General features: G+C 43.7%; 1 protein-coding gene across 3 annotated transcripts in view; it reads left to right on the top strand.

Moving 5' to 3' along the window:
• The window catches only part of LOC106600782 (myosin heavy chain, fast skeletal muscle), a 184,144-nt gene that overhangs the window by 107,865 nt on the left and 59,470 nt on the right, over nt 1–16,809 (top strand). The window contains exons 13-41 of one of the 3 annotated variants that reach the window (XM_045690688.1): nt 954–1,072; nt 1,241–1,390; nt 1,485–1,655; nt 1,884–2,187; nt 2,549–2,613; nt 2,709–2,796; nt 2,913–3,030; nt 4,079–4,202; nt 4,620–4,756; nt 5,226–5,481; nt 5,722–5,964; nt 6,304–6,480; nt 6,577–6,722; nt 6,900–6,990; nt 7,333–7,722; nt 7,844–7,970; nt 8,158–8,276; nt 8,589–8,785; nt 8,931–9,114; nt 9,225–9,390; nt 9,729–9,853; nt 10,015–10,323; nt 10,547–10,750; nt 10,892–11,017; nt 11,138–11,308; nt 12,601–12,705; nt 12,802–12,897; nt 13,344–13,475; nt 13,791–13,923. The exons of the other annotated variants lie outside the window; for them this stretch is intronic. Of the exons in view, the coding sequence (XP_045546644.1) occupies nt 954–1,072; nt 1,241–1,390; nt 1,485–1,655; nt 1,884–2,187; nt 2,549–2,613; nt 2,709–2,796; nt 2,913–3,030; nt 4,079–4,202; nt 4,620–4,756; nt 5,226–5,481; nt 5,722–5,964; nt 6,304–6,480; nt 6,577–6,722; nt 6,900–6,990; nt 7,333–7,722; nt 7,844–7,970; nt 8,158–8,276; nt 8,589–8,785; nt 8,931–9,114; nt 9,225–9,390; nt 9,729–9,853; nt 10,015–10,323; nt 10,547–10,750; nt 10,892–11,017; nt 11,138–11,308; nt 12,601–12,705; nt 12,802–12,897; nt 13,344–13,475; nt 13,791–13,811 (4,661 nt within the window). The 3' untranslated portion in view covers nt 13,812–13,923. Of the gene's footprint in view, nt 1–953; nt 1,073–1,240; nt 1,391–1,484; nt 1,656–1,883; nt 2,188–2,548; nt 2,614–2,708; nt 2,797–2,912; nt 3,031–4,078; nt 4,203–4,619; nt 4,757–5,225; nt 5,482–5,721; nt 5,965–6,303; nt 6,481–6,576; nt 6,723–6,899; nt 6,991–7,332; nt 7,723–7,843; nt 7,971–8,157; nt 8,277–8,588; nt 8,786–8,930; nt 9,115–9,224; nt 9,391–9,728; nt 9,854–10,014; nt 10,324–10,546; nt 10,751–10,891; nt 11,018–11,137; nt 11,309–12,600; nt 12,706–12,801; nt 12,898–13,343; nt 13,476–13,790; nt 13,924–16,809 lie in introns of those variants that run through there. 3 annotated transcript variants of the gene reach the window in all.

Here is a 16,809-nt window from a genome sequence, read left to right as displayed (position 1 = left end):
CACTGTTCTCGGCGGAATGATCCCTTCCATGCATCTAGGTACCATCTGTGGTCACCTTAGCCATAACCTCGAGAGAGGACAGACCAGAACAACAGTTTAGGCTATTTCTGATTACGGAAATCCAGAATAACTCTTCACTGCATGACAAATTACTACATTCCCAATATTCTTGGGAATGAAATTCAAATTTCAAAGAGAATCACAACTGTTCAACCCTTTCAAATGTCAAAGAGAATCACAACTGTTTGTAATTTGGCTTATACTCCCCTATCATATTGGCAACCTCATGGCAGAGTTACAGGGTCAGGGAGTCAGAGACCAGCAGAACCAATCTGGTGAGATGTGTATTGAAGCCAAACAACAACAGCAATACACTACTTACTGGCATTTACCAGCATTTACATATTATAATGAAATTTCACAAAGTGTCTCTAGCCTTTGAGTGATCAGGCCTCACCAGAAAGTCAGAGCAAAGGTCATTCAACACCATTAAGTGAGTGTTCTATCCCCTTTCAGAAGAACATGGGTTATCAGTATAGCTCTTTCCAGTAGGAAAACCCTCTCAATGACTACTGCTAACACACATGGATTACTCTCAAACAATGTTCTGCTTTTACTCCTATTGTAAGGTTGAGAAACATGCAAAACAACATGGTAACTTTCTCCTTATTGGAAGGCATTGTTTTCATTTTAGTCTAACAATGTTACTCTTAATAAAGAAGGATTCATTTACATTGAGTGTTCGTCTTTAGTGGAGAATTTACATTACAAAAGTCATGCAGGAGAGTTTTTGGAAACCAAATTCCCACCTCCAGAAATTATTTGAAATGATGAATATGGGAGAAAATCAAAACCTAACTCACAAAAAGGTTATCCAAACTATTTTGTCAGTGTGAAATCAGAAACAAGTGATCTTGTGTCCCTGAGTCTGTTGTTGTTGGTTCTCTCTCCAGTGGCTGATAAAATCGCCTACCTGCTGGGCCTGAACTCAGCTGAGATGTTGAAAGCTCTGTGCTACCCCAGAGTGAAGGTTGGCAACGAGTATGTGACCAAGGGACAGACTGTGGCTCAGGTAAGACTGCAAAACACAGCATCTACCATTTTCTGAGCACCGTAATTATTTTGGGGACGAGTGTATTGCTTTTTTAAAATAGTGATGTTGTTTATCCCAAGGTCTTATCACCTTATCACCAGACACGGTCAATAGCTAATGTATTAATTTGAGGTATTATCATTGCAGGTTAATAACTCAGTCAGTGCTCTGGCCAAGTCCATCTATGAGAGGATGTTCTTGTGGATGGTCATCCGTATCAACGAGATGTTGGACACCAAGAATCCAAGGCAGTTCTATATCGGTGTGCTTGACATTGCCGGGTTTGAGATCTTTGATGTGAGTATGAGACCGGAACAAGACAATTAGATGTGATTGAGATGGATTACAACCTTGTATGATGAAATGATCCCTTTTAAAACTCCATCAACAGTACAACAGCATGGAGCAGCTGTGCATCAACTTCACCAATGAGAAACTGCAACAGTTTTTCAACCACACCATGTTCGTCCTGGAGCAAGAGGAGTACAAGAAGGAGGGAATCGTCTGGGCCTTCATTGACTTCGGCATGGATTTGGCTGCCTGCATTGAGCTTATTGAGAAGGTAAGCTGTCTGTGAAGATTGTAATGGACCGCAAAAGCGAAGATCATAGGGAGTCCTGTGTGAGTTATTATCACAGTGGTACAATGTATCTGACTGTTGAGAACTCAATATGTTTCCTATTATGTACCCCAAAATGAATGTAATCCTCAAATAGAATGTTTACTAAAGGAATGATTGAGATCCTAAATGGAAATATCACTAATTTGATATACATCTGTTTTCGTAAAGCCATTGGGCATCTTCTCCATCCTTGAAGAGGAGTGCATGTTCCCCAAGTCTTCAGACACTACCTTCAAGGACAAGCTGTACGCCCAGCATCTTGGAAAAACAAATGCGTTTGAGAAGCCCAAGCCTGCCAAAGGCAAGGCAGAGGCCCACTTCTCCCTGGTGCATTACGCCGGTACTGTGGACTACAACATCACTGGGTGGCTGGAGAAGAACAAGGATCCCCTGAACGACTCAGTTTGTCAACTGTATGGGAAGTCCGGAGTCAAAATTTTGGCTGCCCTGTATCCCCCTCCCCCTCCTGAGGGTAAGACTAGCATCATGTCATAATATTTAACTAAATACTAGTTACAACTCAGACCCAAATGTTCTTTAAAGTCTTAGAATGTATCACAATTTCTCAACGTTTATTACTAGGTTGATTTACTCATAGACTTGGTTAATTTAATCATGCAGTAGGTCTTATTTAACATAATCTCATTGGCAGCATTTGCCTCTAGATACGTGTGAAGTTAACCAGAGGTTCTCCGGTTTATAATTAGTGTGCTTGCTGAAGACAAGACCACTCTAGATTTCTTACATACTCTTATTATTATTATTCTATTTATTCCACCCACTCTAGGAAATTTACTTTTCTAGTTATCTTTTACTTTTCCCCATTTTAACAGATAAAGCCAAGAAAGGAGGCAAGAAGAAGGGTGGTTCCATGCAGACTGTGTCCTCCCAGTTCAGGGTGAGCTTTTGAAATGTGTTTATTCAGTCCTTCAAAAGGTGCAATTATCATAAACTACAGTATGTCTGAGAAAATGGTTTGTAACCCTCCTACAGGAGAACTTACATAAGCTGATGACCAACTTGAGGAGCACTCATCCTCACTTTGTGCGCTGCCTGATCCCCAATGAGTCAAAGACTCCAGGTACAAGAAATACTGAGTTAAATATGTAATCTAATCAGTACAGTATCAGTAACCTCAACCATTCCAATCTTTAACCTGTTTATGTGTATTAAAATAGACTTGGTTTGTTTTACCAGGTCTGATGGAGAACTTCCTGGTTATCCACCAGCTCAGGTGTAATGGTGTACTGGAGGGTATCAGGATCTGCAGAAAGGGCTTCCCCAGCAGAATCATCTATGCTGACTTCAAGCAGAGGTATATACGTGCAAGCATGCACACACACACAAACACACACACACACACACACACACACACACAGACACACACAGACACACACAGACACACACACACACACACACACACACACACACACACACACACACACACACACACACACACACACACACACACAGAAATGATTGGCACTCTTGATAAAGATGAGCAGAAAATACTGTATCAAATAAATAACACTGATACTGAGCTATATTGTATGGTCTAACATTTGTGACAATTATATTATTTTATACTCAGAGAAAAATATTTTGTTTAACAATTCATATTTTATTTCAAGATAGGGCTCATAATTATTGACACCCCTGTTTTCAATAGGAGGATAATGGCACTGAGTCTTTCTCTAGAATGTTGTATGAGATTGAAGATCACATTGGGAGGGATCTTGGACCATTCCTCCTTACAGAATCCTTCCAGATCCTTGATATCCATCATTCAAACAACAGGTTTTCAATGGGGTTCAAGTCTGGAAACTGAGATGGCCATAGTAAAATGTTGATTTTGTGGTTGATTAACCATTTCCTTGTGGATTTTGTGTGCTTGGGGTTATTGTCTTTCTGTAATACTCACCTGTGGCCACGTTTCAGCCTGCTGGCTGAGGCAACCGAGTTTTTGGCAAAAATGTCATGGTACTGGGTAAAGTTCATGATGCCGTTGACCTTAACGAGGGCCCCCGGATCATTTGACGTAAAGTAGCCCCATAACATCAAAGATCCTCCACCATATTTTACAGTAGGGGTTATTATCCTCATATACATATTTTACAGTAGGTATGGGGTTATATCCTCATATACATATTTTACAGTAGGTATGGGGTTATTTTCCTGATATACATGTTTTTTTCGAATCCAAAAAGCATCTTGACCATACAATATAGTTCAGTATTTGTATTATTCATTTTTTACAGTCTACTTTGCTCATCTGTATCAAGGGTGCCAATCATTTTGAACCTCACTGTATACCAATCAACCAATTACAACTTGGCATATTTTAAAACTGTCCCCTCATTCAGGTACAAAGTACTGAATGCCAGTGTCATCCCTGAGGGCCAGTTCATGGACAACAAGAAGGCTTCTGAGAAGCTGCTTGGATCCATTGATGTGAATCATGAGGATTACAAGTTTGGACACACCAAGGTCAGTCAAATACCCCCAGTAAAAGCTGACAACAAAACACAACTTCAATGATAATTTAAACCCGTACCATATAAAATCTCTCCAGGTGATCTATCCATCCTTTTGTTCTTTCTTCTTCATTTCACTAATGGAAAAGCTGGAAAAACATTGTACTGTTTTTCTTCAAAGTCATGCATCACAAGTATAGAAGAGAAACTAAACTCATTATCATGTACATTGTGTTAGAGTGGTATGGCTTCAGTTATCTGTATCTGTGTAGATTATTAATCTACTGTACAATAACTAACAATTTAGAAACAACCTATCACATGGTTTGTTTGAAACCATATCAAAGTGGTGTTGTTCCCCTCTTTTGATTCCACCCTTTCTATCTGTCACCATCTGTTGTTCCATTTACCATGTTAACCTGTGTCTCAGGTGTTCTTCAAAGCCGGTCTGCTGGGTGTCCTGGAGGAGATGAGAGATGAGAAGCTGGCCACTCTGGTCGGCATGGTCCAGGCTCTCAGCCGTGGATTCCTCATGAGGAGAGAGTTTAGCAAGATGATGGAGAGGAGGTGAGGAATAGTAGACATCTTGGCAAAGCTTTCTGTCAACCACCTGTATCTAATGCATTATGATTACGCACTGTAAATGCTGTGAGCTGTTCAGAATGAGAAAATATGTCTTATAATGGTCTACTAAAGCTTTTGGGTTAATTAATTTAGTCCAGAAATGGATGTAGCAACTAAGGATTCTAGCTTTATAGCTGCAGTTTGGGATTTGGCTGTTCAACTGTCATTTAAATGTGTGGTATTTACCCATTCATTCTTGAAGAATATAAAATGTCTCATGAGCTTAGCATGACTGTCAGTCCTTGCATCTGGAGAGCTGTCTATGAATTTAAGAGGGGTTACAATTTCCCTAGCCCCATTCCTCAGCTGTAAACAAAAGTGGCAGTTGGTTCTGTTTTGTTGTTCATCTAATCACAGAATGTAGCTTTAAGCATGTCACTCACCATGCCACTCTGTCCTTTCTGTCAACCAGAGAATCAATTTACGCCATCCAGTACAACATCCGCTCATTCATGAATGTGAAAACCTGGCCATGGATGAAGTTGTACTTCAAGATCAAGCCTCTGCTGCAGAGCGCTGAGACTGAGAAGGAGCTGGCCAACATGAAGGAGAACTATGAGAAAATGAAGACAGACCTGGCCAAGGCTCTGTCTACCAAGAAGCAAATGGAGGAGAAGTTGGTGTCCCTGACGCAGGAGAAGAACGACCTGGCACTCCAAGTCGCATCTGTGAGTCAGCAACTACCCTCGTATGGGCACATTTACATACACATGAATACACACACATACACACACACATATGAACACACTGTAAAGTATGTGGCTAGCTCACACATTTTTATTGCCCATGTTATATATTGTATATATTTCATGAATTTCTACTGATTTGCTCTGACCTCTTTGAGTAAAATGTATATTTTGATACACAAAGTGAGGCCTCTGATTTGTTTACTCCTGTTCTGAAACCAGGAAGGAGAGAGTCTGAACGATGCTGAGGAAAGGTGCGAGGGGCTCATCAAGAGCAAGATCCAGCAGGAGGCCAAGCTCAAAGAGACGACTGAGAGGCTGGAGGATGAGGAGGAGATCAATGCTGAGTTGACTGCCAAGAAGAGGAAGCTGGAGGATGAGTGCTCTGAGCTGAAGAAGGACATTGATGACCTGGAGCTCACCCTGGCCAAAGTGGAGAAGGAGAAGCATGCCACTGAAAACAAGGTCTTGTGTCTTGCCATAGACAGTCTAACCAACAATAATCAACTCAAAACATAGCTTAACAGAAATGGAATTCAATTTGTATTGTGGGTGCAGGTAAAATTAAGACACAATAGTGGAATTTCAGTTGCGTGGTACTCCCAACATTCATTGCATGTTCTGATCCCCCTCATTTATGATTTCCATTCAGTACACTGACATTGTGAACACTGCCATCTAGTGTTGAATCTTTAGTACAGTAATTGTTGATTAAAAAAATTATCGAAATGAAATGAATGCAATATATAACAAACTAAATCTCCCCTTTACGGTGAAGTGTAATTATGTTGTGGCCATTTACAGGTTAAAAACCTGACAGAGGAGATGGCGTCTATGGATGAGAGTGTTGCCAAGCTGACCAAGGAGAAGAAAGCCCTCCAAGAGGCCCACCAGCAGACACTGGATGACCTGCAGGCAGAGGAGGACAAAGTCAACACTCTGACCAAGGCCAAGACCAAGCTGGAACAGCAAGTGGACGACGTGAGTGGAGTTTGACATTTTGGCCATGATAGTATGTAAGATGATATTATCTTCAGTTGTTTAGATTTTAACAATATATGTGTTTTTATCTTCTAGCTTGAGGGTTCTCTGGAGCAAGAGAAGAAGCTTCGTATGGACCTTGAGAGATCCAAGAGAAAGCTGGAGGGAGATCTGAAACTGGCCCAGGAGTCCATAATGGACCTGGAGAATGACAAGCAGCAAGCTGATGAGAAAATCAAGAAGTAAACACAAACAAATGACTACAGTATTACCTGCCATAATGGTTGTTCTTGACTAATTCTTGTAATTATGAATTAGCACTTGAATGGTATTCTTAAAAGCAAAGTGAATGGTATAATACTCTCCCTTTACACTATCAAACAAAAACAAACTGCAATCGACGTATTTTTTATTCTTAGGAAGGAGTTTGAGACCACCCAACTCCTCAGCAAGGTTGAGGATGAGCAGTCTCTGGGCGCTCAGCTGCAGAAGAAGATCAAGGAACTCCAGGTACAGTACAGGATATAAACTCCAGTAAAGAAAAGCACAGACTTGAATAATTTCCTGAAAAACATTATTTTGGTAGCACACATTTTTCCCAGTGGCTTCTGATGGCTGAGTAGGTTGGAAGATGGTGCTTCTTCCTGGAGATTTTAAACATTGTAAAGATGGTGCTTCTTACCATTGTGATTTTGGTTCCTGCGTGGGACACTGTCTACTGAATATATAAGTGTAACTGGCTTTGTATTAAACACATTTATGCTAAATATACAAACTATTATAATTTTGTGAGGTTCAATTGTTTCAACTGTATTGTGGTGTTCATCCCCCTGCTCCTGCCCCCTGGTCTAGGCCCGTATTGAGGAGCTGGAGGAGGAAATTGAGGCTGAGCGTGCTGCCAGGGCTAAGGTTGAGAAGCAGAGGGCCGATCTCTCCAGGGAACTTGAGGAGATCAGCGAGAGGCTGGAGGAGGCCGGAGGCGCCACTGCTGCTCAGATTGAGATGAACAAGAAGCGTGAGGCTGAGTTCCAGAAGCTGCGTCGTGATCTTGAAGAGTCCACCCTGCAGCATGAGGCCACAGCCGCCGCTCTGCGCAAGAAGCAGGCTGACAGTGTGGCTGAGCTCGGGGAGCAGATCGACAACCTGCAGCGCGTCAAGCAGAAGCTAGAGAAGGAGAAGAGCGAATACAAGATGGAGATTGATGACCTCTCTAGCAACATGGAGGCCGTCGCCAAGGCTAAGGTGAGTAGTGATGTTGTGACCAAGCAGTGTTGAGGATGGTCAACTACATTACCATTCAAGTGACCTGAAGTTGACAGGAGTCACATATATAAAGTAATGATGGAACATGTTACACTAACAGGGCAATCTGGAGAAGATGTGCCGTACTCTTGAGGACCAGCTGAGTGAGCTCAAGACTAAGAATGATGAGAATGTTCGCCAGGTCAACGACATCAGCGGACAGAGGGCCAGACTCCTGACAGAAAATGGTACCATCAATAATGAACAACAAGCCAATGCTTTCCTTCAGTAGAACACAACATGCATTAAGGGCTATATCCACATAGTTTCTACTGTACTATTCACCACCTAAAATAGCCCTATGATACCTCAAAATACATTTTCAATCTTAGAGAACAGTGACCCTATTAACAAGATGTCCCTCTGTCCCTGCAGGTGAGTTTGGTCGCCAGCTGGAGGAGAAGGAAGCCCTGGTGTCTCAGCTGACCAGAGGCAAACAGGCCTTCACCCAGCAGGTGGAGGAGCTGAAGAGGGCAATTGAGGAGGAGGTCAAGGTAAGGGACTCAAAATGGACTCTACCGTCCACAGAGTTTAGAGCTATATCTTTATAAACACGGTGACTAAGCCACCCTTAGAGATTTCTACTGTCTCACCACCCTCAGAGACTGCTACTGTCTCTCCACCCTCAGAGACTGCTACTGTCCCTCCACCCTCAGAGACTCCTACTGTCTCACCACCCTCAGAGACTCCTACAGTCTCACCACCCTCAGAGACTCCTACTGTCTCACCACCCTCAGAGACTTCGACCATAATTTGTTTTATTATCTCTCTCATCTCGCTTTGCATTTTGTCTTTCTTTCTCACAGGCTAAAAATGCACTGGCCCACGGTGTCCAGTCTGCCCGCCATGACTGTGACCTCCTGAGGGAGCAGTTTGAGGAGGAGCAGGAGGCCAAGGCAGAGCTGCAACGCGGCATGTCCAAGGCCAACAGTGAGGTGGCTCAGTGGAGGACTAAGTATGAAACTGATGCTGTCCAGCGCACAGAGGAGCTGGAGGAGGCCAAGTGAGTCGCACGCAACAGAAAAAACTCAAATATGGTGTGGATGGTGAGGGTGGTAGGGGGCTTTGAGAAAATGTTACATCAATATGTATTGTTTATCAAAATGTAAAAAAATTACACCATAAAACCACCGTCTGTTGTCCAACAGGAAGAAGCTGGCCCAGCGTCTGCAGGATGCCGAGGAGACCATTGAGGCGACCAACTCCAAGTGCGCCTCCCTGGAGAAGACCAAGCAGAGGCTGCAGGGAGAGGTGGAGGACCTCATGATTGATGTTGAGAGAGCCAACGCATTGGCCGCCAACCTCGACAAGAAGCAGAGGAACTTTGACAAGGTGAAAATTAATAAACCTATATTTTTTATCAATTGTATAATTGTTGCATATTTCTAATTTAAAAACTCTTCATCTTCGACTTCTAATGAAAATTCCATGGATTTCCCTAGGTTCTGGCAGAGTGGAAGCAGAAGTATGAGGAGGGCCAGGCTGAGCTGGAAGGAGCTCAGAAGGAGGCTCGCTCTATGAGCACTGAACTCTTCAAGATGAAGAACTCCTACGAGGAGGCTCTGGATCATCTGGAGACTCTGAAGAGAGAGAACAAGAACCTGCAACGTGAGCATTTGACAGCAGTTCTATTTGGCTCATGTTCGACTAGTGTTTTGAAAATGGAGGGAACTCTAATCATCAAAACTACTATTACACCATTTCAGAAATGTCATGTTCTGCATCATTTTTATTTATTGTTTTACTTGTAGACAGTACTCCTTTGAATATTCCATATAAGTTGTAGTAAATTATATTTGCAAGATGCTATGAGGTAATCTTAGTTAGTGAACTATTAATATGATTCAATGTCAAATTCAATGCACTGGCATATCCACTGAAAATCTCCCAAGTCTAAACTTCTTGTGTGTGTGTGTGTTTGTGTGTGTGTGTGTGTGTGTGTGCAGAGGAGATCTCTGACCTGACTGAGCAGATCGGAGAGACTGGCAAGAGCATCCATGAGCTGGAGAAGGCCAAGAAGACTGTGGAGACAGAGAAGTCTGAGATCCAGACAGCTCTGGAGGAGGCTGAGGTACAAACTACAGCTGTTTGATGGGGAAAGCAATGTTACACTAGCCAATGCCAGCTACAGTACAATGATCCCTGTATTGGAGTTTATTGTAGTCATATATATTTAATTCCTTCATCCAAATGTATTGGACACAATTGGCCTGACTGCTTCTGTTTGTCCAGGGAACACTGGAGCACGAGGAATCCAAGATTCTGCGTGTGCAGCTGGAGTTGAACCAGATCAAGGGTGAGGTGGACAGGAAGATTGCTGAGAAGGACGAGGAGATGGAGCAGATCAAGAGGAACAGCCAGAGGGTGGTTGACTCCATGCAGAGCACCCTGGACTCTGAGGTCAGGAGCAGGAATGATGCCCTGAGGGTGAAGAAGAAGATGGAGGGAGATCTGAATGAGATGGAGATCCAGCTGAGCCACTCCAACAGGCAGGCGGCTGAGGCCCAGAAACAGCTGAGGAACGTCCAGGGACAGCTCAAGGTAAAGGGACTGGGACATCAGGCTCAAAAACCTTAACATGAAGAGAGGAATTTGTTTGTGAATCTGTAGAAAAGAATAGAACAGAGGAATTGAATAGAGTGGACAATGCACTGTAGAAAGTTAGGGATACTGGGTAAATTCTTCCAAATGAACATTTATATCACACATCCTATCACCCCTATTTCCACAAGTCCTAATGAACGTATGTCCTTGTTAACCACAGGATGCCCAATTGCACCTTGATGATGCCGTCCGTGTCGCAGAGGACATGAAGGAGCAGGCAGCCATGGTGGAGCGCAGAAACGGTCTGATGGTGGCTGAAATTGAGGAGCTGAGAGTTGCTCTGGAGCAGACAGAGAGAGGCCGCAAAGTGGCTGAGACTGAGCTGGTAGACGCCAGCGAGCGTGTTGGACTGTTGCACTCCCAGGTATGGGTCAAAAGCCATTTCCAACCAAGCATACTGTTAAAACACACCTTGAATTCAACAATGCTTGCATTGAGAGTTTAATCATTTCAGCCTTGTAAATTCTCTTTAGAGCTAAACAAATCGTCTTGTTTCCTACTTCAGAACACCAGCCTTCTGAACACCAAGAAGAAGCTGGAGACTGACCTGGTGCAGGTGCAGGGAGAGGTGGATGACATCGTCCAGGAGGCCAGGAATGCAGAAGAGAAGGCCAAGAAGGCAATCACTGACGTGAGTCCTTGAATTACATCATCTTGATTTGTCCCTAAAGGCCAATGGTAGCTGGGCTGGTTACAAACAACAAAGATCTCAGAGGAACGTTATGATGAATTAAACAAACTACTTTTCCAGGCGGCAATGATGGCTGAGGAGCTGAAGAAGGAGCAGGACACCAGCTCTCACCTGGAGAGGATGAAGAAGAACCTGGAGATCACAGTCAAGGACCTGCAGCACCGCCTGGATGAGGCTGAGAATCTGGCCATGAAGGGAGGCAAGAAACAACTCCAGAAACTGGAATCCAGGGTGAGTTATCAGCAGGGTGGATTTGGGGTTGGATTAAAAGACAGTTTGCTGGAAATGTATTTGATCATGTAAAATACACAGGAGCATTTTGTAATTACTTTTTCTCTCATTAACCCACCTAAATCAGGAGTTCCCAAATGTCTTTGCATCAGGGTCCCTTTCATAATATCAGAACACAAATCTTACATTAGAGTGCAATATAATTGGCATCCACACAGTTTTACTATGACTTCAGCAGTGCATGGTCAGACTAATCAAGTCTTGGCCCCTGGGAAAGAACATTTGAAAGTCCCCTCTCTTGGCATCAGAGGGAATATTTTCCAGTTTTAAAGCATAAATTACAATTATGTTCAAAACAAAAACATTGGGAATATGTTACACTTGGTCCGCTCTGTATGACGATCATGACAACTGCAAGTTAATTAATAGATTCAATGATACAAATTCATGATACATGAACACACATTCATCCAATTCATCTCAAAGTAATATTTAATTTCTCTCTCTCTCTCTCTAGATTGCTATCAGCGACATGTATCATTTACTCTGCTGCAAAAAGGCCGTTACTAGGAAAGCTAGAGTTGCTATGCGGGGCTACCAGCTAGAAGGCTAATGGCTAAATTAGCTTGTAGGCTACAGGATTTTCATAAATTCATGAAAACATAACATCTTAACAAACATTACTCTCTAGAATAAGGTGCTTTTCCACTCGCTTACCTTAAAAATAAAGACATAAAAATGTATTGATGTCGGTGCTTCTGTCTTGCTGTGGCAAACTTCGCAATCCCCCATAACAGACGCAAACTCATAACATTAAAACAGGCGAGTGGCGGCCTCTATTGGCCATACTGGTCCTGCAACATGCACTGCAAAATGCACGACAAAATTGGTCAAATAAAAAAAGAGTCCTATATATAACTACAAGAAGAATTGAGTTTACATTTTTTTTACAATTGTTGGAATAGTGTGCCTACCGATATCCCTGTGAGCCTCCCACACCCATGTTGTACATCTAAGGGTTAAGAACATAAATAGTGGATTAATAATATTACATTGTATTGTATTGGACCTTCTAATCTTGTTCCACAGATCCTTGGTAGTTTCATCTGTTGTTGCTAGCAATATTCATGAACAAATTTAAATGTTAATCCCACTTTGGGAACCACTTGGAAAAGTACATAGTGAAAGACAACAATTGTGCCTCCTTGACTGGGTAGAAGACTCTACCTCTGTTTTACAAAGATTTGTTTCACCACCTCAAACAAATGCCTAAATGTATTTGTTCCACAAAGGTGCGTGAGCTCGAGACTGAGGTGGAGGCCGAGCAGAGAAGAGGTGTAGACGCGGTAAAGGGAGTCCGCAAGTATGAGCGCAGAGTCAAGGAGCTCACTTACCAGGTAAGAGAAAGTGCATTCTTCACACACTTGACACTAACACAGATAGGTTTGTGTATACAACTATTGTGACATTGATTCTTTGATCTTCTCCCACAGACTGAGGAAGATAAGAAGAATGTTAGCAGACTTCAGGACCTGGTAGATAAGCTACAGATGAAAGTGAAGGCCTACAAGAGGCATTCTGAGGAAGCGGTGAGTCACATACTGAGTTAAATACTCTGAATGCATAAATTCAACATTGTTTTAAAAATAAAATCCCCAGTAAACATTATAAAACTTAATGTCCATACAATTTAGTTTGAAGTAAGTGTTACTACAGCACATCAGTCAACAGGGACAATTGATTGTGCAAGTAATTGCAGACAAAATTATACACATTTCTGAGTGCCTCCTATTCCTATGTGTTACCAACTTAAAGGAGAGGGGGTTGAATATGAATTTGCTGGTCTAGTGATCGTGCTGGAGGCGGTTTGATCCCCATTCTGCCACTCACTTCTTCTGTTGTATCATCTATCTTTCTGTATAGATTACTATCCTAAATCTCTCTTTTTTTATTAAAATAATTGACAGAATATTAATTTGCTACCTGAAGCTTCAAACTTGAAATGCTGATGCTCTACCCTCTTTTCCTCACCCAGGAGGAAGCAGCAAACCAGCACATGTCTAAGTTCAGGAAGGTTCAGCATGAGCTGGAGGAGGCTGAGGAGCGTGCTGACATCGCTGAGACTCAGGTCAACAAGCTCAGAGCCAAGACCCGTGACTCTGGAAAGGTACAGAACTGCTGCTAAACCTGCACCCGACTCATGTTCAGATATGACCACATCAACACCACCTATGATTCAGTCTTCTCAGAGGTCAATACTGACCTTTTACACTTGTTCAGCTGTATTTAAGATCACCAAGCAGCACATTTCAGGAATTGCTAAAAAAGAAAGGTTAATTCTGTTGGTACTTCAAAATTGAAAACCCAAGCTGAGCACTGAGCATTAAATGCTTGATATATTATATTCTGTCCAAGTCTATCCATATATTTATTATGTTCATTATTATTACTGATCCATTATATTCTATCTTTCTTCTTGCAGGGAAAAGAAGCTGCTGAATAAACAAGACCAAAGTATTGAAGATCAAAGTCTTACCATTTTCCTGTGTTTCATAAAATATGATTTTCATGGTGAAATGTTGAGCATTGATTAAAAACATGTAGGCCTACATACACTTCCTTTGTGACTGTGGATTTATTACTCAGCAAACAGATTTTTCAAACAAGAAAATATTGTACTTTAATTAATGGAGCAATTTGGGATTTCAAAAACAACAAAGCAGACACCCCAACAAAGCGGTAACTGTTTTTGGTAAACATCTGAAGGATGACGATGGAGAAATGTAACCACTATCAAATTCTCAGACTGAGCTATGGATGTAAGGACTGACCATCCATAACATAAAAATTATAGTTTTAACTCTTCACATACAGCTGTTCCTGATCGGGAGCCACAAAGACTAACAAAGAAACAGAACAACTAGATAAACCATACAACACAAACCCCTCTGCCACGTCCTGACCAAAATAGCAATACAATACTCCCTCTGCTGGTCAGGACGTGGCAGTATCCCCCGCCCCCCAAAGATGCAAACCCCGGACGCACCTTAAAAGAAAACACAAAAATCCCCCAATACCACAAAAAAAATACCCCCTAAACAAAAAGGGAGGGAAGGGAGGGTGGCTGCCATCAATGACGGCACTTGTGCTACACCCCCCCCCTCCCCAACCCACCTACACTGGAGGAGGCTTTGGTTCTGGCCTCCTGTTCTCCCGACTGACGACATAGTCTCTTTGTTCTGGACCGTAGGCAGACTCCCTCAGTTCCGGGTTGTAGGCAGACTCATTAAGTTCAAAGCTGTAGGCAGACTCAAACAGTTCATAGGTATTTTCAATCTCATTCTGTTCCGGATCACAGGCAGACTCACCCGGTTCCGGGTCGCAGGCAGACTCACCCGGTTCCGGGTCGCAGGCAGACTCACCCGGTTCTGGGTTGTAGGCAGACTCATTAAGTTCAAAGCTGTAGGCAGACTCACACAGTTCATAGGTAATTTCAATCTCATTCTGTTCCGGATCGCGGGCAGACTCACCCGGTTCCGGGTCGCGGGCAGACTCACCCGGTTCCGGGTCGCGGGCCGTCTCACCCAGTTCCGGGTCGCGGGCCGTCTCCCCCGGTTCCGGACAGTGGGCCGTCTCCCCCTGTTCCGGACAGTGGGCCGTCTCCCCCGGTTCCGGACACTCTGGACGAGGCACTGTTGCCGGACACTCTGGACGAAGTCATTGTTGCCGGACACTCTGGACGAGGCACTGTTGCCGGACACTCTGGACGAGGCACTGTTGCTGGACACTCTGGACGAGGCACTGTTAGCCTGATGCGTGGGGCTGGTAGTGCAGGTACCAGCCTGGGGACACGCACCTCAGGGCTAGTGCGAGGAGCGGGAACAGGCTGAGTAGGACTAGGCTGACTCATTGGAAGCTTGATGCGTGGTGCTGGCACTGGACGTGCCAGACTGGAGGTTCGCACTTCCGGGTCAGCACGAGAGGCGGGAACCGGAAAGACTGGGCCATGGAGGCGCACAGGTGGTCTTGACCGCACCTCCTGCACAACCTGTCCTGGCTGGATGGAACTAGTATCCCTGTATGTGCGAAGTGCTGGTACAGGGCGAACTGGGCTGTGCAGGGGCCTGATGGTTGCCGTGCGTAGAGCGGGAGTAGGGTAGCCTGGTCCTAGGAGGCGTACCGGCGACCAGACGCGCTGCGCAGGCATCCTCCTACCAGGCTGGATGCCCACTCTAGCACGGCATCTGCGAGGGGCTGGAATAGCTCGCACCGGACTGTGCGTGCGTATGGGCGAGATTGTGCACACCTCAGCAAAACACGGCACCCTCCACTCCATACGCTCCTCCATATAATCACGGGTAGCTGGCTTATGGCTCTTCCTTGGCCTAGCCAAACTACCCGTGTGCCCCCCCAAAAAATATTATTGGGGGTGCCTCTCCGGCTTCCTCGCCAGTCGTGTTCCCCGGTAGCGTTCCCGGTCCTCACCAGCCTTCCTCCACGGGCCCTCTCCGGACAGAATCTGTTCCCATGTCCATTTCTCTCGATAGTCCTTATAATCCACCTGCTCCTTTCTCCGCTGTTTGGTCTTTGTTTGGTGGGTTGTTCTGTAACGTTCTTCGTCGTCAGACGAAACAGAGAAATCATCGTCTGAGAAAGTGGACCAATACGCAGCGGGTTGCGTGCTCATCATTATATTTATTAAACTGTGAACACGGAAAAACAATAAACAAAGACACGACGACAGGAAACAGTTTAGCAGGCTATACTCATAACAGCAGTGCTAAAACAACAACCCACAAACCCCAGGTGAAAAACACACTCCTAATATATGACTCCCAATCAGGAACAACGACATACAGCTGTTCCTGATCGGGAGCCACACAGACTAACAAAGAAACAGAACAACTAGATAAACCATACAACACAAACCCCTCTGCCACGTCCTGACCAAAATACTAATACAATACTCACTCTGCTGGTCAGGACGTGACAACAAACCAGAGTTTAGCATTTTTTTTCAATGTAATTCAATTTCACCTTTATTTAACCAGGTAGGCTAGTTGAGAACATGTTCTCATTTAAAACTGCGACCTGGCCAAGATAAAGCAAAGCAGTTCGACACATACAACAACACAGTTACACATGGAACAAACAAACATGCAGTCAATAATACAGGAGAAAAAAGTCTATATACAGTGTGAGCAAATGAGGTAAGATAAGGGAGGTAAGGCAATAAATAGGCCATAGTGGCAAGGTAATTCTGATATAGCAATTAAACACTGGAGTGATAGATGTGCAGAAGGTGAATGTGCAAGTAGAGATACTGGGGTGCAAAGGAGCAAAATAAATAAATACAGTATGGGGATGAGGTAGTTGGATGGGCTGTGTACAGATGGGCTATGCACAGGTGCAATGATCTTTGAGCTGCTCTGACAGCTGGTGCTTGAAGTTAGTGAGGGAGATATGATTCTCCAGCTTCAGTGATTTTTGCAGTACGTTCC

The sequence above is a fragment of the Salmo salar genome, chromosome ssa12, assembly GCF_905237065.1.
Source record: "Salmo salar chromosome ssa12, Ssal_v3.1, whole genome shotgun sequence".
NCBI classification, from domain to species: domain Eukaryota; kingdom Metazoa; phylum Chordata; class Actinopteri; order Salmoniformes; family Salmonidae; genus Salmo; species Salmo salar.
Note: the sequence above shows the minus strand (reverse complement) of the source record. Positions and strands in the feature narration are given on the sequence as shown.